The 24,798-nt window shown below is 47.2% G+C and overlaps 1 protein-coding gene across 3 annotated transcripts in view; it reads left to right on the forward strand.

Annotated features, from left to right (window-relative positions):
* ninaC (STKc_myosinIII_N_like and MYSc_Myo21 domain-containing protein ninaC) overlaps window positions 1-24,798 on the forward strand; it is a 164,865-nt gene that overhangs the window by 119,501 nt on the left and 20,566 nt on the right. For all 3 annotated transcript variants that reach the window (XM_075681029.1, XM_075681028.1, XM_075681027.1), the window contains exons 10-23: window positions 6,115-6,180; window positions 9,261-9,351; window positions 9,830-9,994; window positions 13,480-13,596; window positions 14,337-14,441; window positions 14,571-14,654; window positions 15,209-15,359; window positions 16,223-16,274; window positions 16,395-16,499; window positions 17,382-17,484; window positions 20,894-21,020; window positions 23,349-23,559; window positions 24,212-24,353; window positions 24,495-24,648. In XM_075681029.1, coding sequence (XP_075537144.1) covers window positions 6,115-6,180; window positions 9,261-9,351; window positions 9,830-9,994; window positions 13,480-13,596; window positions 14,337-14,441; window positions 14,571-14,654; window positions 15,209-15,359; window positions 16,223-16,274; window positions 16,395-16,499; window positions 17,382-17,484; window positions 20,894-21,020; window positions 23,349-23,559; window positions 24,212-24,353; window positions 24,495-24,648 — 1,673 coding nt within the window. The remainder of the gene's footprint in view (window positions 1-6,114; window positions 6,181-9,260; window positions 9,352-9,829; window positions 9,995-13,479; window positions 13,597-14,336; window positions 14,442-14,570; window positions 14,655-15,208; window positions 15,360-16,222; window positions 16,275-16,394; window positions 16,500-17,381; window positions 17,485-20,893; window positions 21,021-23,348; window positions 23,560-24,211; window positions 24,354-24,494; window positions 24,649-24,798) is intronic.

Genomic DNA, 24,798 nt, shown 5'->3' on the forward strand with positions numbered 1-24,798 from the left:
CCATGGCCGATTCCACGTCTTCATAGAAGCTTTCGACTTCCTGGTCATCATGACTGGGTGTAGGGGCGTAGACCTGTACAAACTTCATTTTGTACCTCTTATTAAGTTTCACAACAAGACCTGCCACCCTCTCGTTAATGCTATAGAATTCCTGTATGTTGCCAGCTATATTCTTATTAATCAGGAATCCGACTCCTAGTTCTCGTCTCTCCGCTAAGCCCCGGTAGCACAGGACGTGCCCGCTTTTTAGCACTGTATAGGCTTCTTTTGGCCCCCTGACTTCACTGAGCCCCATTATATTCCATTTGCTGCCCTCTAATTCCTCTAATAGCACTGCTAGACTCGCCTCACTAGATAACGTTCTAGCGTTAAACGTTGCCAGGTTCATATTCCAATGGCGGCCTGTCCGGCGCGGTCACGTTCATCAATGCTAAAATCGCTGAACTCGAGCCCAGCATCGCGAGCGAATGTGTCGTTGCCAGGGTCGTCCATTGCAATGAGCGTCGAAGTTGGCGTCATAAAATAAAGAACCAGCTTATCGTCGTGCGCTTTCCCTTCCGCTAGCCACCATAGTTCCGTTTTCGCGCTGCTCTTGGCTCTGTCTTGGCTCTGTTTCTGGCCGCGCATTTGCGTTTTGTGCAGAAAAGCCGTAGCGCCGTCTGCGGAAGCCGTTTTCCTCACCGACGGTGCAACGTCACTATGAGACCATGACGTCAATACTCCTCGATCGGAGGGCGGGTGATTTGAACTGCGCTAGAGGTACGCGGACACTTCAGAACGCATTTTCTCCTAAAGTAAGTCTCTTCTTCGCACGAAACAAGCGTTTCGATGTTTCTGGGATGGTATTTCAACAGTCCACGTTGACTTATTATTAACCTTTAGTGTCCCTTTAAGTGAAAGTCCGGTACCTCTAAACCCCTGAAAAGATACTGTCAATCCTCACAGCGCTCTAAACAATTTATTATAATGGCTTTTCTACAGCCAGTTTCGCTTTTATTTCTCCTTTGTGGTGATGTCACGACACGCTGTGTGGTCACGTGGGAGTGTGGCTCGCTCGGTCGTCCGCTATGCTGCTACACTGGCCCTCACATCGAGCAACCGCATACGAGGCGACCGAGTACGCCATGAGCACGTGTCAAAACGTCGCAATGTCCTCCTCCCACGTGACTCCATGCTGTGTCGTGACGGCACGACACTATATCCTCTTAAGAAACTAAACCAAAACTGGTTGCAGGAATGCTATTATAATAAATTATTTACACCGCTCCGCGGCTTGACACTATATTTGTAGAGTTTGGAAGCCTATAGGGACGTCATTTAACGCAAAAATAAGAAAATAAATTGAATAGCCGAAAATATCATGACCACCGTATCTTGTTAACGTAAGGGACAGGGAAGAACGCCAGAATGAAGGCATTCGCCTGCCTCCGGTTGCCACTAGAATGAATGGATGCAGAAAGCAAGCAAATTCACACCGGCCGCTGTCTCTCTTAACACGCCGCGAAGTAAGGAACGAAGGGAAACGTCTACATTAACCGAGGTACATATGCATGTAGTTCAACAAGGGGGAACCGCTTCCCGCGATTTGCGCTGACCGCGTGAATGGCAGGAAGCCATAAAACATGCTGGCTGAAGTAGAACGGGTGTGTTTTCTATTCACAATAACAGGAAGCGAGAAACGAATAAAAAAAGAAAAGCGAGGGAGAGAGAGAGAGAGAGCGTACGGCCCTGAAATGGCTGGCATTGCATTGACGCCGTTACATAAAGAGACATACGATGTGAGCACTGCTTGACGTGAGTACTTGTTACATTGTTTCGCGCTGGGCGTGTTATCTTTGCTTCTTAAACACAAACCTAGGCGTGCTATATATGAATCAACCTTTTGTCGCTACGCACAATGTGTGATTCAAAAGTTCTGGGACTAATTCTGCCATTGGAATTGCAATTTTTTTTTTTTAATGTTGAGGTCTTACATGCGAAAACCACGATTATCAGGCATGCCAATAATTTTGACCACCTGCACTATAAGAATGTTTACACGCTTAAGTGTGTTTTATTGTCGCACCGGTAACACCGTTACCATTAGGGCTTTATAAAAATGTATAGGTGGCGACAACGGAGCTGTAACTAGAGGTGCGATGCCAAAAGACGTAGTTAAAACTGTGTAATTATTTTGACAGCCTTGGGCGCACAGACAAGTCCTACAAGATAATTTCACATGGGAGAGATATGAAACTCTCCTGTCGTATATTTCTGTGACCCAAGGCTCTCAGAATGATTACATAGTTTTTAATTACCTGTTTTGTCATCGCACGTCTAGCTAGAGCTCCGTTGTCGGCCTCTATAAATTTTTGTAAGGCCCTAACAGTAAGGGTGTAAGATAACCAGTGCGACAAGAAAACACCCTTAAGGGTGTGAATATTTGTACAGTGTGGGTTTCCTTGACGTGCACCTAATCTAGGTACACGCAGGCGGGATATCGCACCCCCTGCCTCGAGCTCAGCAGCGCGACGCCATGACCACTGGGCTACCGTACCGCGGCGGATCCATTTGCATTGTGGTCGCATGCTTTAAAGTCAGATGTTTGAGTGTTTTAAACTTTTCATGCAGATAGGCATACGTTCGGGTTTATTGCGTGAGTCTTTTTTGATGTAGTTCATATAACAACTGAGGATTTTTGCAGTGCATTAGAAACGGAACAATAAGCTCCATCAAGTTGTCCTTATGTCACCAGGTAGTTTCACGTGCAGTAGCTCCGCTATAGGTAGCTCCAGCTTTAGACACTATCCACCGAGTGTTTGGAAAAGACAGCATGGGGCGTGCCAGTGTAATTCTTTGATTAGGGCCAATGGACCTGCACTGCGAACGAAACCGAGGGACGCCAGCCGCACGACAACTCGCACAGTCATCGCGTTTCAGCAGTTGGCTCGCGGTCTTCAACAGCGGCGCACATAGATACGGCCACAGTAGTAAAAACGACCCGTTTCACCCAGTGATGTGACACATACCTCTAGCTGCGGGCAAATCTACGAAACCACTGCCTCTGAATTTGAAAAGAACAGCTTTAACTGGTGCATCACGACAACGCTTCCCATTTCGTATTTTTTTCACTCATCATCATCATCATCAGCAGCAGCAGCAGCAGCAGCAGCAGCATGGTTACGCCAACTGCAGGGCAAAGGCCTCTACCATACTTCTCCAACTACCCCAGTCATGTACTAATTGTGGCCATATGTTGTCCCTGCAAACTTCTTAATCTCATCCGCCCACCTAACTTTCTGCCGCCCTCTGCTACGCTTCCGGTCCCTTGGAATCCATTCCGTAACTCTTTATGGCCACCGGTTATCTTCCCTCCTCATTACATGTCCTGCCCATGCCCCCCATTTCTTTTTCTTGATTTCAACTAAGATGTCATTAACTCGCGTTTGTTCCCTCACCCAATCTGCTCTTTTCTTATCCCTTAACGTTGCACCCATCATTCTTCTTTCCATAGCTCGTTGCGTCGTCCTCAATTTAAGTAGAACCCTTTTCGTAAGCCTCCAGGTTTCTGCCCCGTACGTGAGTACTGGTAAGACACAGCTGCTATACACTTTTCTCTTGAGGGATAATGACAACTTGCTGTTCATGATCTGAGAATGCCTGACAAACGCACCCCAGCCCATTCTTATTCTGATTATTGCAGTCTCATGATCCGGATCCGCGGTCACTACCTGTCCTAAGTAAATGTATTCCCTTATACCACTTCCAGTGCCTCGCTACCTATCGTAAAATGCTGTTCTCTTCCGAGGCTGTTCAACATTACTTTAGTCTTCTGCAGATTAATTTTTAGACCCACCCTTCTACTTCGTCTCTCCAGGTCAGTGAGCATGCATTGCAATTGGTCCCCTGAGTTACTAAGCAAGGCAATATGATCAGCGAATCGCAAGTTACTAAGGTATTCTCCATTAACTCTTATCCCCAATTCTTTCCAATCCAGGTCTCTGAATACCTCCTGTAAACACGATGAGGTATATATATTTTTTCGCTACAGAGACAGAAATTCATTTGACTTCAGTATATTTCCCTACCAATCCTGATCATCTGGGCCCGCATTAAAAAAAGTTGCTCGTGAAATGCCATTTGTCAAATGGTAATGTCGAAAATATAATACTTATTTTATGCCCCCAACCCGCCTTCATCCTGCAGTGGCCAATAACATGCTGATCATGATTATGATTATGATAATGATAATTCGGCGAAACACATCTGCTAATGACAGACAGCGTTTACAAGCGCAACGCTTGGTCAGTTTGATCTGTCCCTGATTTCGTTTCCGAGGGCTCTTCTTTCTCTAAACGCAATCTTCACATACCGCCTCTCTGACTCGACTGACAATGACGACGGCGGTTCATAACGTAATTCGTGTATGTGCATCTAGAATGACATCGAAAGTAATGGCCGCCAATAGGCCGAAGCTCATTTCTTTCAGAGATTTTAGCTCCATTTCCGAGTTTTTTTTTTTTTTACCACAAATAGATAATATATAATGGATATATACAGAGAGAGAGAGAGAGAAAGAGACAGAGAGAGTAAGCGTTTTCTATCTTTCAACGAAAATTATGCATGCTTAATTGGTTGTTTGTAACCACGTACCGAAGGTACTTTGTGTGTGGCACCTATAGTACAGTTTACCTGTGCCCTGAATTCAAGCGCGTCTGCCTATTAACGATCTGCATATGCGAATCGTGGCCTACTGAGGAAGCTTCCTGTTCGAGGTGTCCCGCAGAAAGGACCAGTTGTAAAAAAGAGGTCACAGCTACGTGCGTGGGACTTGTATTTCGTCGTTTGTCTCGTGACCGCATACTTCATAACTGACTGCTCTTCTGAATGTGAGCTGGTCCGCAGGTGCGTTGAGTACATTTGTAACGCATTGTGAGTATCGCATGGACCTCAAATTCAGCTGTGCGAGAGCTCTGGCGTTTTTATCTTATATATATATATATATATATATATATATATATATATATATATATATATATATATATATATATATATATATATATATATATATATATATATATATATATATATATATATATATAATGACGCAGAATTGATACGGAAGTTCCACAATAATGGAACTAAAAGCATATCAAGTCAATAGGATAGCGTGTGAAAGATGTCTCGCTAGAAGCGTCTCCTTTCTCATTTAAGCTGTACAAGTATCTAGAAACATCCAGTGATGAACTCGTGATATGCACCGACCTATTTATGTTCAAAGCGTCATTTCAAAGCATCGAAACGCCGTGCATACGTCCAGGGCGTCCAGAAGAAGCGAGAAGTCGCGAAGGAGGCCACCTATACGGCGTTTGCAAATACACGCATATCGCCTCCGTCGGAACGCGACCACCGCGACCGAAAATTGATCCCACGGCCTTGTCTCCGAGCGGCGCGGAATGATGCTCCCACGGCATAACGTCGCGGGGCACCTTTAGACCTTGAAGCGCAACCAAGAACCGATGCAGATGGTCAAGTCGGAAAAGAAACAAAAACAACAACAGCAACGAAAAACCACGAGAAGCTGGGTCAGTGCGGCGGTGTTGGAGAAGAAAGTCCTTGGATCGCCGCCGCCGCGTAATGGAGTCACAGGGACAATAGAATCGTAACGGCGATAATAACCCGCGTAAGGAAACGTGTGAAACTCAAAAAAAGAAGCACCGAATGCATAGAAAAAGAAAGAAAAGAGAGAGAGAGAGAGAGATGGCAATGAGAGCGAGAAGCAACAAGAGCAACGAGTAGCCAAGGAAACGTGACCCGGAGAAAGAGGGGAACGCGATCGGAGGGGGAACGGTATACGAGACCGTACGTACACATGCAGGTAAGGATGCTGATGATGCCCCGAGGAAAAACGAGAGATAGAGAGAGAGGGGGGGAGAGAGAGAGGCAAATAAGCGAGAATGCCGTGGACGCTGCCGGCGCACGCGTCCGCGCATCTTTCTCCTCGCTGAGGAGCGGCGCTTCTGGCGGCGCCCGTAATGGTTCGCGCGCCCGCCACAGGCGCGAGTGCAGTGTGCATGATGTGCTCGGCGACCGAGCGGCCGAATTCAGCGAGCTGGCGCATCTCCTCTGACGCAGGAACCCGCCGCCCAAGCTGAAGAACCCGGCCGAGTGGTCCGATGACTTCAACGATTTCCTCTCAGTGTGAGTATATAGAGTGTTGTGCCTCTCGTGCGTAGCTGCATGCCTGCTTCGCGTTCGCTTGCGACACTTTGTTGCAGTGTAGGCCGGTACGCACCGGCTCGTAGCGCTCGAGTTGACCGAGCTAGGACGGGCTTATAGCAGTTTCGCTTTGGCGATGGACCGCCGCTCAAGCGCATTCAGCGCACGACGTTGCAGGTACCAAGCAGGTGTCTGTCGGCGATTGAGATGTCGGCTAACAGTAAAGTCCGTTCTAATGTTTTCCGTTTATCACTTGCGACCATAGTTATCGGCTGAACTATACTATGTATAGTTCTATACATAGCATACTATACTATGAATACTATGTGCGAGAAAAATTTGCCTCATATACCTATTTGATGCGCATTTCCTATTTGTCAGCTGATAAGGCGGCGAGAACACACACAGAAGCTGGCGGTGGCTCCTGGGCACTTGTTCTCCGCCCCGTGTCTTTTAAGTTTTGGCTGCAGACCGAAGAAATCGCAAAGCCTCCCATGCATCCCATGCCCCTGAAAGACATAATTTCATTTGCCGTAGATCACGCTGCGTGGATGTTCCAGACGTGGATTCTATTGGTATTCGCCACCTTAATAACGTCACAGGCTTATTCGCGTGGCTCATGCATGATCGAATGGACAGTGCAGGTGGGAAATGTTGCGCCGTTCACACGCGTCGGGAAGCTCTTAAAAAAAAATTAACGTGTTCGCAACGAGAAGAACCATCGAGAAATCATCTGTTCCTATTCGAGAAATAGAAAAGTCAGGAGACCACGAGACACGCTTCACGTTTTTCTGCTGATTTTGGCGGCCGTCGGCGGCCGCGCAAATCAGTTCCACGTAAGGTCATATTTAGAGAGCTAGATATTGAGACATTGGCTCTCACGTTTATTAAGGACATACGCACAAATCTAATGGTACTGTACGGATGTGCAACCGATATTTATTTCTTACCAGTATTTAAATTTCTTTAAGATATGTATGCATATAAAGGAGTATGGCGAACATTTCTTTAGCCAAAATGAACTGCATTAGTCGATGTGACTTCACGGCTTGCAGACTTAAGCTCTCCTGACCAACACACAATGCCCGCCCAGCTGACGCTCTATTAGTCAACCCGTGAAGTTCGGGGAGAACAGGTAGTCTTTTTGTGGTTGTTGCTTAACAAGGACCGCAGTCATACAGGATGCATTCACACTATGCGGCAAGCCACGCGCCCGTCTGCTCCCAGGTCCAGCACCGGCGCATGCATTGCAGAGCAGGAGCAAGTTAACAGCTGCAGAGCGGTGTCGTTCTATTTTTAGCCACCGCGTAAGTACATACGGTGTCGAGAAAACCGCGATGCATTGGAACCGCTTGGCCAACTATGAGGTATAGGCATTGGAGAAAATTAGTCTTCCCGCTAGACGCTAACGCGCGTCGCTTATGACGCGGTTGCTCCGATGAGAGGGTGCGCGCACAGACGTATAATAATGTCCCGTGTCTTCCCGACGCGGTCCGCACAAGAAGAAGAAGGCGGTGAGGTACTGGTTTTGTATAAAGGCTTGAATCGGGGCCACCTACTTCGCGAGTCGGAGGAGACGGGCGCGGCTCGACGAAGAGGCGTTTTTCACGGCGGCGTGCTCTTCTTCGCACCTGGCCGCAGAATTAAGCCCAGCGGGGGACCCTGCTGCACCTTTCCTCTCGAACGCTGGTTGTATTGGAACTGGCGCGTTCACGTCCTATAGGTACACTTTCCGTGTCTCTTCTTGCGCCCCCTGATCTGTCCGCGCTTAAACTAAACTTCAAAGTCAGCGAGCACAAAACAGAGCGTGACCGCGCTCTGCGTGTCTTGTACGCCCATATAGTGCATACTGCTTGACACCTGGGGTTCAGCACGATTAAAGAATTTGAGCAAGTTTATGACCTTGGTGTCCTTTACATCGATAACGGTCTCCAAATTGCAAACGTTTGCAATTTGGTTTGTTCGTTTGCAAAGTTTGCAAACGAACAAACCGCTTAACTCGGAACAAGAAGGTATCGCAGTGCCAGAAAAAAGTGAATATGACGGCGGGGTTTTGTGAGCGAGCTAGCGTTAACTTCAAAAGATTTATATGAAAGTACTATTCGACTGTAGGTGCGCTGTGACTACACTCCGTCTCACCTACTTCAACGAAGGGCAGGGCCCATGTTAGCCAATTAGCAACGAGAGCATGTTGTATCTTCTGAGAAGGGACAGGCGCTCGCTTATTGTGCGCTACTTATCCTTCCGTGAAGCTACCATTCAGTAGGCATCAAGCCGAGAGCGATCAAAGGCGCATAATGGAGGTGATCGCTGCCTTCGAGCGTCTGTACTCTTTCACTTGCTTCCGTTGCTGCACAAGTTTATCTTATTGCGGTGGTACAATCGTCGCACCACCGTAATTTTTTTTTCCTGTTAAGAATAATAAGAGCTAGAATTACTAACGCTACCTTGTGGTAGTTCCAACGTAGTTTCAGCGTCAAACATCAGCTGGTACAGCCTTCCTTAGATACGAGAATATAGGAGGTTGTAAGAGAATATAAAAGTGTCGTGACTATAGTATACTTTAGAAATGCTAGCCCCACACAGTTTCTTACAGTTGCCCAGAGGGCAAGAAAGCAACGTAAAAGAGCAAACATAAATGCAACATGTATTACGGAAGCACCACAATTTTTCTTATGAATACTTAATTTTAAGAAAGCTTTATTTCAGCAGTCATGGCTTTTTAGGTCAAGCCACGTACCGCACAAGCTTAACCTCCCAGATTTCGGCACTGATATATGATGTCAAAGCGCTCTTTAGGAAACCCTCGAGACGGTGGCGCCGGGTGTCCGTCTAGGTAGTATTATGAGAAACGGTACGGTTACCCCGTTCGCTCAAGCACTAAGAACTTCAGGTACCATGACACATCACTCCCGTTGTGAGCGTAGCGAAGTTTGCAATCTTGTGAGTGCTAACACTTAGAAAGTCACAAAAAGAACATAACAGTAAGACGCTGTGAAGCATCTGCTTTTGTTTTTTCGGTTGACCCTATAGAGAACAACTGTGTTCTTTGACTCCCGCAGGTGCTTGGTTAAGGATTACGAGAAGAGGCCCTTGATGTCGGACCTGATGAACCACAAGTTCATCGCTCAGGTCCCGAAGCATCCTGAAGAGGTACCTATAGACCTTCTTCTATATATGCACATGTAACGCATTGTAGGTGTGCATCGTTTTTCTCTCAAAATTGCGCTGAGCGGGAAATTTTCATTGTAAACTTCCATGATAAGGGCTTATAATCACCGTGACGCTACCATTTTATGACCGTGCGGAGAATAAGTAGCTTCCATATACATAGACTAATATTCACGAAACAGAGCACGGCAGAAATGTGTGAGGCTGTGTTGAGACCACAGCAGATTTTGTCGAAACGAACGCAGATTCACGAGTTTCTATTGATCAGCAGAATAATATCGAGTGCTTTCTGTGACGTACTTATGAATGTGTTACATTTATAGCCGTTGAGTGCACATGTTGCCTAAATCGAGCGTAATTGCGAAGCGTGCCACGTTTAACCGTAAGGCTACACGCCCCCACAGCCTTATATGGCCGCGTACTGAGACACGTCACATAAAGATACGTGTTTTGTGGCCAGATCCGCCAGGAGCTGATGCGGATACTGAAGGCGCAGCGCAAGGTAGGCTACAGCAAGCGGCTGCCCGAAGTGACAACCAAGCATGGCCAGCTCAAGACCGACCGCAAGTCCAGGCCCACGCCCATCCTCATGGACGACCTGTCCGCCCTCGAGACGCTCACCGAGGTACGTGTACGCTGATACCGCCAGAGGAGACCGGTTCCGCAGGTGCCGTAGGAGAAAATTTTGCGGATTACTACATTACTTCTGCACCGTGTGGCGATAGCGCGCGAACCATAGAGCATATTTTGTCAGCCTGTCAGTGACATTATACACCAAGAGGTGTCAATGAGCATGTGTAGGAATCCTACACGAGGCATTGCGGTTGAGGCATAGTAAAGGAAAGCTTAATGAATCTGCGGTGGACATTAGTAAAGGTGACTGCAGTACTAGTGGCACAAAAGCAGGGAACGTAAATGAATAGATTTTAGAGCAATGAATTACATACAGGGTCAATGATTTGTTAACGCGAATGGTGGGTGTTTAAGGTCACGTAACGAGACTGATGACATCCGCCACCGCCTTTTTTTTTTTTTTTTTTTTTTTACACGGGACGATCATAACATTCATCCGCGCGATACTGGCCCCATCTCACAAACCTTTCGCGCTAGTCCACTCTTGAAAGAAGGTTGACCTCCAACCGGACATTTCCTTCGACGCCAGAACGCAAATGCTGATGTTCCCGTGTGAAATCAACCCCCACCTCGCAAGCAATTCGAAAAGGGGCACCGGAATTTGCATACAAGGTGTCCTGGTGACCAAACATCTGCTGTGCCAGACATTGAATTATGCCACGAGACTACATCATCAAAGGGCATGTTAATTCCGCGTATTGCGAGCAGTGGCTGTTCTAAAACAAATTCAATGTTTCGTATAATATTGCTCAAGCATCTATGCTGTTTGCGCGTGCAAACGCATCCGCCAACATTGGAGTTACATGCAAGCATTACCATGAGGGAATCTATCGTTACGGTCGATCAAGCCGATAAAAACGATGAGTAGCGCATGGACATTCCTTTTGTTCATGAACTTTATTGTGAATGTGATTTGCTAATTTATAGTTTTTCGTTTAATTATCTGCTTGCTACATGAGTTTCCTTTTTTTTTCTTATTTTCTTATGAGATACTAAAAACCGTACTCAGTAATGCGACATCAAAAGTAGAAATTACTGCTTCTTATTCAAGTCCTCGAACTGTAAAGAATTTAGGAAACAAGGAAATGGTGCCGTAATCACATTTACGAGACTAATGCCACAGCAGAATGCAATCAGCAAGAAAAAAAATTAAAATAGAAGGACAGACTCAAGACGGCGTGCTGGATCCACTGAACAAATCGAACGTTATTAGAACTGCATACTCTGGGGTTTTGTTTCAGGACTCCTAAGGGACGTCCGGGCAACAGGCAGCAAGCGCGCTGCTTTCAGTTGCATGCCGAAGCGTTGTGCCGAATGCTACGCTTAAATTGCGTACGCTCCTAAAGTCGTCGTGCTTATTTCCTTTCTTTTTTCTACCTCTTCCCAGCTCTCCTGCAGTGCAGTCAATTAAACTACATCTGATTAATGTCTCTCTTCCAGCTGTACCTCATTTCTCGTTTCTCTATCGCTCTTTAAATCAGGAAAAAAAATAACGATGCCGGTCATTAAACTTCGTCTGGTATAACGGTCAGCTCGATAAGATGATGGTGACTCCTATGCACGATCGACCGAATTTCATCGCGAGACGGGGGAGAGAAAATAGAAGGGTTGAATGAGTAACGGTGGCAATTAGCCTGCGTTCATCTTTTTCTGGACCTATTTGGGCCTGCAGCGTTTCTTTGTGCAGACACTGAAATTTGTGGAACCGTATAAGAGCCTTTTTGCGACTGTAATCTTCCGAGCAACCGGAACGTCCCGCAATCAGGTCATTTTGCAGGACGCTATCGAGGCAGCACGTCGTGTGTTTAATTGCTGCTGAACAGAAGCGTTTCGCGTGAGCCCAGTGACCTATTTATGTGAATCGTCTGTTTGCGGAGTTGTCTAGGAGCCCACCGGACGAGACATTCACGAAACCGAAGCTATAATGTCCGGTGCTCCGAAAAAAAAAAAAGTGCCCATGTGCTCCCGTGAGATAAACTTACGCGCACGCTTATGCATCCCTTTTTAAAAGTTAATGTCGTGTTCGAATTGTAAAAGCAGTGGAACAGTAATTTACTCTTTTCACAAACAATAGCGCGCTGTTAGCTTATAGGCCTATAGGTAACAAGAATAAATTCCCGTATTACGCTTGCTAAACAACGTCCACGTGTTTTAACCTCGCTCTGTTTTGTTCTGTCCATTTACGGGCCTTTACTAGCATTGTTTCGGTTTGACAAAGGGGGTGGGGTGGGGGGAAGAACAAAGAAGCGTTGATGTGACTATAATTTTGACACAAACCGAGTGCCCACGTACATCAACAGAAGACAACCCACTATATATTCCATGTCAGGAAACTACATAAGAGCGCCGAACATTAACAACAACATACATATTAAACCGATATTAAGATCGCCTGGAAGTTCCTCGCGGTCCGTAGGAATTCAACAGGACGTGCGTGGGACAGAGACGTTAGTGCCCTAGCGCCTTTGCGTTTATAGCAGCGATTTATCATGTCGTCGAGTTCATAGCTGATCGCTGCACTGCGACAACGGATATATTTATGCTCTACATACGTGACACTTACTGAATGCCACGATCGAAGGTCCAAATTATTTGGGAGTTCCTTGCATGTCAAAGCCTGCCATAAATACTAATGGTTAATCTGTGCTCTGTCGGTAAAATGACCACATTAATTCGGGTCGACAAGCGGATAGCGTTCTCAGAACAAGCCCAATTAGCTTGCCTAAAATTGTCCACAGCGAGCGCAGAATTCTATTCACAGATTGTAGTTTTATGTTATATGTTTTTGGTAACGGCCTAATTTGCAAGAAAAACATCGTTTACTAAAACGGTCAAAAGCTGCTGTACATAATTAATTACGACATAGATTTGCGCTAAATGACAGCGTTGATAACTTTGGGTAGCTTGCCTTTCCAGACGAGGTTCACTGACATAGATCAAAGGTTCACAGCAGTCCACAGTTTCATAGGACTCATTATGGTAGAGCAAATATCAAAGCATAACCTTTTTACGTATTAGAGGGAGCTCCAACATCAAGAAGCCTTTGTATAAAAACCGCGACAAACGACTGAATAATTTCACAAGTGACTCACAAAAACGTCAAGCTCTATGTGGAAGCGCTATGCAACTGAACATAACTGTAGTGGGGCACGAGTATAAGGGTGAGACATGTAGAAGTAGAAGAAATGTGCTTCGAACCTTCCAATTATCATTTCAGGAGCGCCAGTAAAAAGCTTAATGAGATACTCAATAGCGATAAACGACTTTTGAACATGTAGCTCACGAAACAACCAATTACAGAAGGGAATGAGAGGAAACTCATTCGCTGTCTATAGCGCGCTTACATGCTAACAGGGCAAGACGACATGGCTGCGCCTAATGCGTTGGGGCTGTTTTGCCAAATTCACGGCAATCAAAACTGTTCTATTGTCACGAAACGACCGACGGGATAACGCTATCGCCTGTTCGCTCTTGCAGGAGATCATCGTTGACCAGCTGTACCAAAGATTCATGCGGGGCCAGATATACACGTACATCGGCGACATACTGCTCGCCATGAACCCATTCCAGAAGCTTCCTATCTACTCCGAAGAGGTAAGGCCGTGCTACCGGAGTACCTTTTTTTTTCTCATTTATTTAAGAGCATGAAAGGCCTTTACTCTGCTCCGACGTATTGCAAAGTAACTACGAAGATTATCCAAAGCGGTGCACAGAACTCAAATGAAGTATATGGTGCATGCTAACACTTCTTATATCTTCACAGTACTAAAAGGAGTTCTGGCATCGTTGCTACACTGAAACATGGTATTATAGCTGCAACCGCGACGCACTTATCATTTCTGCTGAAATTCGAAGCAAACCACTAGCATATATGGCCCGCACACATTGTAAAGTTTGTTGTTTGCTTTCACGATCCTGCGCAGAGCCATCTAAAACTTGAGTGTGACATGATCGCCATTACTTCCAAACATTGCATTTAACCCTTCAATCACACCGCCTCATTAGTAAGACAGTACTACATTGTGAGCGCACTTATGATAAATAGGCTAATCTGCTTCTCACCTGCGGACCACGGACTATCGCTTCTTTTTTTTTTACCTTATATTTGCACGGCAGAACCCGTTTCCCTATAATTTTACTGTACCACCCGCTATTACTATACATAATGAAGCGAGCTTAATAGTTTATTAGTGCCCTGAAATAAAACATGTTCACCAAGAGGTCACGTTAGTTTATGAAACGGTGCCTATAGTAATCACATGGCGCAGGGCCCGCAGCGTCACTTTCGATAAATCTTTCCCTGCGTGCTCCCCCTCCACGTGTCCACGCTGCAGGTCTCGTTGAGGTACCGGAATCGTGCCAAACTGGACAACCCGCCGCACATATTCGCAGTCGCGGATGCCGCCTACCACAGCATGTTGCACCAAAAGAGGAACCAGGTGAGATTCGGTACCTCCGACGTTTGAGCCACCGTAATGAAATTTATCATAACGAGATCGGTGGATGCTCCGAAATGCTTATTCGGAAACGGCGTCAGTTTGCGAAAACATACTTTTTTGCCCTTTTAGTGCATCGTCATCAGCGGAGAAAGCGGAGCCGGCAAAACCGAGAGCGCCAACCTCCTTCTCAGGCAACTTGTGGCTCTGGGAAAGGTACGTAACAACCGCGAAAGCGCGTCGCCATAGGCCGCTACCAGTGTCTAGCAGACCTGCTTTCTTGCACTCAGCAGGCCTCCGACATCTTTCCGGCGTGCACACTATGCATCCATAACTGCACTGAATCGTGGCGCTAATCAGCATACAAGCAAGAATTATTTTGCCTGTATTCAATGAAAGTACATTACCGTAGGTGGCTGAAACGAGCTGCTCCCGGTTATGCTGCTTCTTTCAGAACTGTATTGTCACTTGTCACTTTTTGCCATCGCGTATACTATGCTTTGCTGCGCAAGTGCTGTGCGTTATGAAACCTGTCACAATCCACAACATCTCGTCACGTATGGTACACAGCTGCATCTCCTACATGAAATCCAGCGAGATGTCTTCAGCGCCTATATATACATATACTCTGTAGTAAAGTCTCTGGAGGCATGGTATACTACTCTTGTCACTAAAGCGTTGGCTTGTTTGTTAGCATTCTCCGCATGCGTTCCGCGAAGGATTTGGTGAAGGACTTGACGAGAATTACTCCTCGACGCTGCGCTGCACAGGCGACAAACCGCAACCTGGAGGACAAGATCTTGCAGGTGAACCCCATCATGGAGGCGTTCGGCAACGCCAAGACGGGCATCAACGACAACTCGAGTCGATTCGGAAAGTTCCTAGACCTGACCTTCACAGAGCAGGGAAAGATCACCGGAGGTGCGTATACCTCGACGGCTTCAAAAACCGACCGTGCGCGTAGAATAGGCCAGTCGGTGCCCTCTGCACCAAGTCCTGATGTGTATGTAACCTGTATTACGGAGAGAGGGCCATCACTTTTTGAAGCCTTCGCACACTGAAAGTCGATACTTGCTTACGTTCTCAGAACAAAGAAACTGCTGCTGCAGATGGCAGCTCGTTTTCGGGGAGTAACTAGCTATAGTTAGCGTATACTAAACTCCATATTTATTTAGAATTCTTGTACTTCCCCATGAAGTAGCTTTACTCTGTTTGGGCGCAGGCCGAAGCAGAGTAATCGCACGTCATCGAGGTGATGGCGAACGCACACTAATGCACGCCAATTGAACGCACAACATCGAGGTCAATAAAAAAGAAATAGAAAACGGAGGTAATAAATGGGGCAGACAGCTTATTTTGTTTTATTATTGTTTAGTACTTTATTTAGTATACCCTCAGGGCCAACGACATTAGCGGCACTTCTTTCATGTTTAAGAATGAACTTTTACAATTCTCTATGTTCTAATTCTTTTGATTTATCTATTTACGCACTTTTCATTTCTTCCATATGCGTTTACGCCACGGGTGGTTAGTACAATATGACGACGCCGAATTCGTCGTGAGAACGCTTAGTCCTTGAGTGTGTGACTTTTGCGAATGAGAGCGTGGTGTCAAAAGAGAGTGCAAGACGTATACCTACGGTGCAGGGTGTATGCAGTGGTCCATGTCTGCAGCAGTAAATTGTCGGCCGCTGTTGTGATTGGTTCTCATATCTGCGCACCAAACCACCGCCGGTGTATCCGGCAGCATAAGCGCTAAATATGCCCCTTTTTCCACACGTTTAGGTAAGCTATCGGTCTACCTCCTGGAGCAGTCTCGAGTGGTGTGGCAAGCACCGTAAGTGTTTTGTATTGTGTTTTACGGGCATAGAGCAATAATAGAAACGCTGGTTAGTATGAAGCATCATGGGAATCCTGTTTCTTTTTTGTTTTCTTTCTTTCTTTTTCTTTTTTGCAGACAAGAGCGCAACTTCCACATTTTCTACTACTTGTACGACGGTCTGGCCGACATCAGGCAGCTCGGAAATTACTACCTCGACACCACTGGCAAAAGGCAGCACAGGCAAGTGACTATTGCTAAGGGTTACAATTCAAGAACGTGTGATTAAAACGACGCACATTTTCCTTGAGCTCTGAGCTGGAATGGGCGGCTGAGACACTATACATAATTTTTGCTCCCGTTTTCATAACAGCGCCAATGGTGATATAGAAAAGAAAGCGATGGCAGCTGCAAACGTTCTTAGCGCCGCCTATAGGAACATACTTACCTGAATGTACAGGACGGGCCCCATATGTATGGCGTAGAAACAAGAGTATTTACCACGACAGGTCTCTAGTTAACATCGCAAAATACGCGTTTAGAACCACAGAATATCCTTAAAGGTGTTTTCCCACTCTCTATATACAACCTGGTCAATGCTCCTGATCCCAGGGCACAATTTTCCGTCTAAATAAAATTATGAAACCATTCACGCTGGATACGAGGACCCGTATGTAACGTACGTACGTCCGCTTTAAAAAGAAAACTGTACCTATCAGCGACTGCGAAGCACCGCGGTGCTTTTGGAGTTCCTTGGGCAGACACGATTTGAGGGCGTAGAATGTCTGCATAGCCTCTTGAGTTTCTGCTCTATCAAAGCAGGTCAGCGTCGACAACTGTAGCACGTTCACGAAGCGCCACGCGCGCTGCGGTCACGCTTGCGGTGAGCTACACTTTTATTTTTGCGGCCCAGACGGTACGCGTCACGCATATGTCATGCTTACAGACCATGACAAGCGCACAGGGGGGGGGGGGGGGGGGGGGGGGCTGGCAGCCGAGAAGGAACGAAATGCGCACGTAATTGAGATTCTTCGAAAGTGTCTGCAACAACATCGAGCCCGTCGTCCACGCGCAGCGAACAACGATTCGGTCTCGAGCCACCTGAAAATTGCGCTTTCTCCGCAGGTACCTCAACGGTGCGGCGTCGGATAAGGAGACCGCGTCGACTCACGTCGACAGGCTGAACAACATCAAGCAAGGCTTCCAACTGCTTGGGTTTCGGTCAGCCGTAAGTGCAGCCACGCGCGAAATTGCGGAAAGTGTGCGGAGAAGGATATAACCAGGCCGCACGTATACAAAACTGAACTCCATCATCCCGTGCGGTTGCTCTGGCAATGACAGATCGCTTCTTATCATGCGCATCCGCTGTGGTGCCTCTAGATAGCTTTAGTGTTCCGCGAGGGGCGCTTGCCGTGGATGCACGCATAGCGCCTATATACGGACCGCTAACCACGTCTCCCCTGAGAGGCTATTAGTGACGCTTTGCGTATCGCTGGCACTCTGGCAAAGAAGACTCGGAGAACTTTCCTGACGACGATACGGTCAACGTTGTAGTGTTAGTGCATTTTAAGCCTAAATGACTAAAGCGGAGAACGTATCTTAAAAACAAATTATCACCAGTGCTCTGTCGTCGATGTGAACTTAAAGCTGGGCGATAGCGGGTCACACAAATTGGACAAACGTGAAAAATAGTATACAGCATCGGGGGCGGATTCAGGGCAGCATCAAGGAAGGTGAGGGCCGGGTTGCGTTGTTGCTCACTGCACGCTCAATTTCAGCTCTGAAGTAGTGCCGGCATGTTTCGAGGGGAAGCGGAGTGAGTGCAGGGCCTCATCCCACGGATCGGCCAGTGTTAAAAGTGCAGCGGTAAATTTCGTCTTCGGCGCGCATCTGTGCTTGCCGTGGCATTTCGCTCTAACAGCGGGCCTAGCCATGTCGTTAACTATAACATCTACGTAAGCCACGCGCACGTGCGCGAAACGCAGAGTGCTTCGTAAGGTACCGCGCACGCATATGCACTCCGAATCCAATATTTATCTCCGGCGTAGCTTTCGGGAATGCACGCACATAGCAATTCGCCCGCTAATCGCATCTCCTCGAACAGACTTCCAGCAGACATGATTGCGCCTGCGTAGACGCATCCCATTGTCCGCATCCCATTAGCTACATCTACTAAAGAGAGGCTTTGAGGACGCTTCCATACGGTCACGGAATATTACGCATAACCTAAGCTGCAGCCTGCTGTGCCATGTAGTAAAGATCAACCAAGCCACTTGCGTGAACTATAGCGTCCTTCGTTAGAGCATACGATGTTAAAGCAACAGGGGTATACGATGAATCTTAAAAACAAGGAATCGGCGGTAATGTCCTGCCATTGAAATGAAATAAGGTTAGGTGGATGACGCTTTCACCATTTATCTTCATACAGCGGACGCGACACTATAGTAATGGGGTTTAGTAATAGTACAGTTGTAACCAGAACTCTCAAGTTTGCCGTATGTACTATATGTAGGCTATTCACGCAGAAGTGGGCGATATTTGCCATGATGGATACTGCCATGTCGTCACGCAGTCTACGCAAGTGTGCTCAGTACATCCGCTCTTTCGGTGACATGTGATTCCGGTGTCACTCACTTTGTTACACTGGCGTCACATTTCAGACAGAGCAACCTCATGTAGACATGGCTCGATTATTCGAGCTGCCTATCGCCGAACACGCCTATATGGGCAACATGTTGCTCCCAAGTTTGAAAGGAAGCAGTTGGTGCGATGCCCTGCATTGGTGGTATCTAACTCACAGAAAAAAAAAAGTATTTCGAAAACAACAGCGCATTATGGCGGTATTTCTATTATGTGGTTCATTCGTAAAACTAGTTGGCTTGTCATTCTAACTATATTTTCACGTTATAGGGTGTCGAATTTGAGTTGAAGTTTGGTGCCTTGAAGTTACACAGACACAGTTCATATATTTGAATTAAACAATTATGAGATAACATGTCTCAAGCTTAAGAACCTCCGGAATATAAGAAAAACCCCATGCTCATCCTTTGGCATGAAGGAGCCAGAAAAATGCGTGAACGCAAGTTTAGGCTCAGTTGTATTCAAAAGTGGCACGGCGTCACTAACAGCCTCGATGAAACGGAAAAATTTTCGCGAGGTAGCGTCACGCATCGGCAGCTCCAGCAGATGCAAGGAGGCGTACATGTCAAGTGACACTGTGAAGATAAAAGAACGCGCCGATAGCCAATAATAACTATTCCAACAGGCCACCATGTTTACAACTTTATAACATTCAAAGTGACCTTGAATTAGTGAATTTTAGTTTCTCCTGAACAAAATGTCATTTCTTGCGCGCACTTTGTAATGTAATATATAGCCACCTTAGACTCTCCGCCCCACTGCTCGCCTCCTCGTTTTTGTCATGGCAGGCACAGGGATAAAAAATCCGCCATCATTCCACCCTGTAAAGTGCATGTACAGCGAAGCTGTTGCTAACGTTAGGCAAGTACAACCGACGTTAGACGACATTAGACAAGCACTACCACCACAAGCGACGTAAGTCACACGCACATGTGCGGAAGTGCAGCATAAATGCTGATTCCTCTAGACCCTCCGCCAAGCGCAAGTGCCTTATTGACTTAATTAAATTTTTCGAAGTAAATTGCGTCAGAGAATTCATTAAGCACGGCTTACACACAACCTGCAGACATGATAGCTTTGGACTGTAATTAGAATATACGAGAAAACATATTTCGGTTACGCGCAAACTCAGTCAAAGCCCTTTTCCAGCTGCCGTTTGAGGTCTGGCTGAGTGGCCGCGACAGCTAGGTGGAGGTACGGTTTTTCGACAGTATTTGCAATAATGTCGATCACAGTCGCAGCGCACGATGTGCGACAGACACAACGGGCAGAGCGCCCAGACATAAAGGATGGATACATTATGTGCACACGTACGTCACGCGCGCACGCGCATGCGCGGAAGTGCAGGATACGTCCTCATTCTTTGGCCCTGCCCCAGGCGCAAGTGCGTTATTGAACTAATCGAATTTATCAAATTGCGTCAGAAAATTCGTAAAGTACGACTTACACACAAGCTGCAAACATGATAGCTTCGGATTGTAATTCGAATATACAACGGCATCGTCACGTGACGATATCGCCTGATGACGTAATCTGAAAATGTCTCCGTTAAACGTGACGTCACGCAATGACGTCTTCGTCAAGTGATGTCACCTGATGACTTTATGTGATGCCTCTTGGAGAAGCAGCACACTGTGCGCTTCCTGCTTCTTTGCACTGTCTCCGGGATCGGCCCACGTTTTTGTGAGCATCACGCACGCGGAGAGCAAAATTCCTGATAAAAAGGGGGGAAGAGAAAATAAGCGTTGTTTTATGCACAATTCGTTTTTATTAATAGCTCAACATCGCGCGTCAATGGCATCCAAGTGAGAATACTTACGTTTAATTCGACTCAATTTTATTGATAAGTAAATTAGTAGAAAGACTGCTGTATACAGGAAGGGATACCAAAGTAAACACTGCAGGAGAGACCCCCTTCGCTTCTTGTTCAACACCGCACGCTGCGTAGTGGTTCGAATTTATTTTGCTTTTTTTTCCCTTTAACCTGGGTGGCTCAGGAGACGGACACCATCTACCGCATCCTGGCGGCCATCGTGCATCTGGGAGACGTGGAAGTGCGCAAGGCGGAGACCACCTTCCAGAACGACACGTGCATCATCGTCAACGCCGAGAAGATCCCCATCGGTGAGAGAGAAAGGTCGCTGCCAATCCCCCGACGCTTAAGCACGCGAGCGCCGCTTCTCTTCTTCGTCTGTAGCGTGCGCTGCGCGGACCAGCACCGTCAGCGGCCCAGGGACACGCATGGCGAATCCCGGCCCATGCCGTCGCACGCGTCTACAACGCGCGTGCTTCCGGGTCTGACGGCGCTCTCGCTGTGCGTGGAGATCGCACTGGTTGCTTTGTTGCGAAAAGTGCTTTGCGATTCGCCCCGCGTTTCACTCACCACGGATTCACCTTGGTGACGGCCCTGTACATTTTCATCGCACTGCAACTCGTTACCGTACTCAGCCGAGCGAGTCGGGGTAGCGGCTAATCCGCGCAGCATCAGCGCAAAATATCCTCCTTTACGCCGCCGCCTCCGAGCTAGCCCAACCCCTGCGAGAATAAAACACGCAAGCGTAACTCCGCTTGTGTACGAAGCTTCTAATTTTTCGGTGCACTGGCCGTGCTATCTTGCACAGATCGAAGCAATCTGAAACTGATCATCGTTAACTACAGCCCGAACTACACTGCAACGCGAGGCCTTAGTTTCTGTGGAGGATAAAAAGTTGCGCGAGTTTGGCCGACTCCTGCTCTAGGTTGCGCCGTCGCTTTGACGGTGGAGCTGGTATAGTTGCAGCTGCAGGAAAAACGTGTCAGACTAGCAGAGCTGTGACTCAAATTGATCACTTTCACATGCACCTCCAGCTGCGCTTCGTGGCTACAGTATTCGTTTTTCTTATATGCGCATATGGTGTAAGAGAAAGGGCCCGGCTAGCCTCGTATACATTTTGTGCTACAGATGTTTCAGTGAGTAAGCTATTACCTCTGACTTGTATAAGTAGCCAAAAAGAAAAGAAAGAAGCAAAAATATACTTTGTGACTGGATTCCCCAGTATGTATGTCGTATAGTCGGTTATTTCTTTTTTTTTTTTCTTGAGAAGGGGGCGGGGCGGGGGGAGGGGTGACATCTGTCAATTCCTTCACCTGGCACGGGTTTTATAATAGACCTTGCATTTTCTTTAGGCGCGTTCCAATGCAAATGTGTAAAGCGACGCAAATTATCGCTCGGGACGCACGAGCTGGATCTGAAGCATGGCGCATCACGCTTTTCGCTGGGCCCATGCGTCTCGGAATGTTTGATGCAAATGCTTTATTCTTGTGTTCTCGCTTCGCTGACTTTCCGTGGCATTCACGCTTTGTTACGAACTCCGGAATGCGTTATCGTCGCCGCTGTCGTTACAGGTCGCGCTGAGAGCGCTACCGTATCACGTGAGAGTGACGCGCGCCACTCTTCTATATTGATAAGCGCACGGATACCACGTTTCCTATGCGCTCTCCGGATACGCTATTGCGTGGAAAAATACACTGATACATCCGTGCTATTGTGCGAGTTAGCCTCGAAGACATCGTGGTTAAATTTAATTCCGTCTGTTTAGAACCTACTGAATTTCGTCATTTTCGAAAAATATTTTAGGGTCCCCCAGAATAAAGCTTGTACTCTCTCTACATACAAGTGACCGGAATTTGACCTTTTAATTTGAGCAAACTTTATTGATTCGTTGAACTGAATTCTTGACAGCTGTGCCGTTAATTTTACTCTAGTTCTTGTGCAGCAAGCATCGTGTTTTGTTCGAAACATAGCTGTGAAATAACGCACCCTTGAAAAGCCGGAGGGCTTGTCGGGGGGCTTCTTGCACCAGTCTTATAAACCTGCGGCTTGTCAGGCGATAGGATGTGAACTACACGCACGTATACCACAGCCGAGCAAGACGCCCTATCCCCTGGGCCAAAGCTGCAGTGAATAAATCCAAGAAATTGGCTAATAAAACTATTTTTTTGTGAGAAAAAAAAATGAAATTACATTAAAGACTGGTTCAGCGATGACCTACAATTTCCGGGTATCCCACGTATATAACTAGGGAAAGTAAAAACTGAAGCTTCCTTCGACTTGTCTGTTAGCAGCCCACTCATTTAAAAGTGGTGGCACTGATTGCACAGCGACTTTACGTAAAGCACCGGCGCCGTATTCTCGGTCGATCACTTTAAGGGACACTTTCTGATTTTCGTGACGTTAACGACCAGCGCGCGGCGTCTCATCAGACCAGTGGTTGTCATATCCGCTTATGCGATGAAATGTGCAACGAAAGTGACATCCCCAAAAGTGATCGACCCAAAAATACAGTCCCTGGGATAGAGTGTGCGCAATGCGCTTCACCTCAGAGGCTATGTGGCTTCATTCCAGCCGACGTGACCTGAGGTCTATGTGGCTTCTCGTTTGTCACCTACCCGCCCGTTCTCCCTTGACGACAGTTGCGCAGCTGCTGGGTCTGCAGGGAAACGCTCTGCGGGACGCGCTCACCTCGAGCAGCATGGTGATGCGTGGCGAGGTGATCACGCGCTGCAACTCGGCACAGGAGGCCGAGTGCGCGCGGGACGCCATGGCCAAGGCCCTGTACGCGCGGCTCTTCGACTGGATCGTCAACCAGATCAATCGACATCTAGCGCTGGGACGCATCGCCATGTCAGTATTACAATCATTTCCCAAATGCTGCGCATTCCACTTGTTTCCTTCTCCCTCGCCGTGCTTCTTCTTTAATTTGGCATTGTGGTGCAGTGAGTCGACGCTGAAGCCATTAGGAGGCGCAATGTTGTGACCTCTCGCAAGAGGAGGAACGGAAGCCTGCGCACTCAACTTGAATAAGGAAATAATTTACGGGCATTACCCTTTAGGTTTCAGCAAATCGTATAGCGATGGCTGCTAGCAGCACTCAATAATATGAGCAGCACTTGTTGGAGGTATGCCATTCGCCTGCATCTCCTTCTTCCTGCCTTGAACGAGATTTAAGGAATGCACAAAAAAAGATTGAAGGCAATTACCACTGGCCACACTATCGTGACACGTCCACTTCGTTTACCTAACCTAACCTAAAACGTAATAAAGCAGAATTTTTCGAAGTGCGTGACAGCTACGACACCATAGCTGATGCACGCAGTGAGATTTGAGAACAATCAATGTCTAAATACATATTCGTTAAACGTTAGTGTGACATGATTCGAAAGCAGTGCTGAACGCTTAGCTTTATTCGGATGCAACAGGGAGGTCCTTACCGACTTGTTATATGCCCGATGCGCGCGAAACATCACGCATTCAAGCATTTTCTCTCTCCTTTCAGCGGCCTTCCGCTATCCGTTGCCCTGCTCGACATCTTCGGCTTTGAGGACCTGCAGAAGAACTCGTTGGAGCAGCTATGCATCAACATCGCCAACGAGCAGATTCAGTTCTTCTTCAACCAGCACGTGTTCGCGTGGGAACAGGTGAGGCCAGCTGCTCACGTCGTAGGCTTGTGTGAGATGCTCGCATGTCTGGAGTTAAATAAACTAGCCTTCCGAATAGCCACATGGCACCGGTGACAGCTATGTATGACGCCCTTTTCACGCGCTCCGCTTCGCGTGCAGCAAGAGTACCTGAACGAGGGCCTCAGTGTCCAGCCGGTATCGTTCGGCGACAACCGACCCGTGCTAGACATGTTCCTGGGCCGACCGCTGGGACTGCTGGCGTTGCTCGACGAGGAGAGCCACTTCCCCAGCGCAACGGACCAGTCGCTCATCGGTGAGTGCGAAACACGGCGGCTAAGCCAACGCCCACGCCGGTGGTGCAACCTCCGCTGTCAGGAGCTACGAACTCGGTCATTTAAACGCGCATGCCCAGATATATATCCGACATGCTCATAGCTGTATGCCCAGATTTGTCACCGTTACT

This window comes from Dermacentor variabilis, chromosome 2, assembly GCF_050947875.1.
Source record: "Dermacentor variabilis isolate Ectoservices chromosome 2, ASM5094787v1, whole genome shotgun sequence".
Classification (NCBI taxonomy): Eukaryota; Metazoa; Arthropoda; class Arachnida; order Ixodida; family Ixodidae; genus Dermacentor; species Dermacentor variabilis.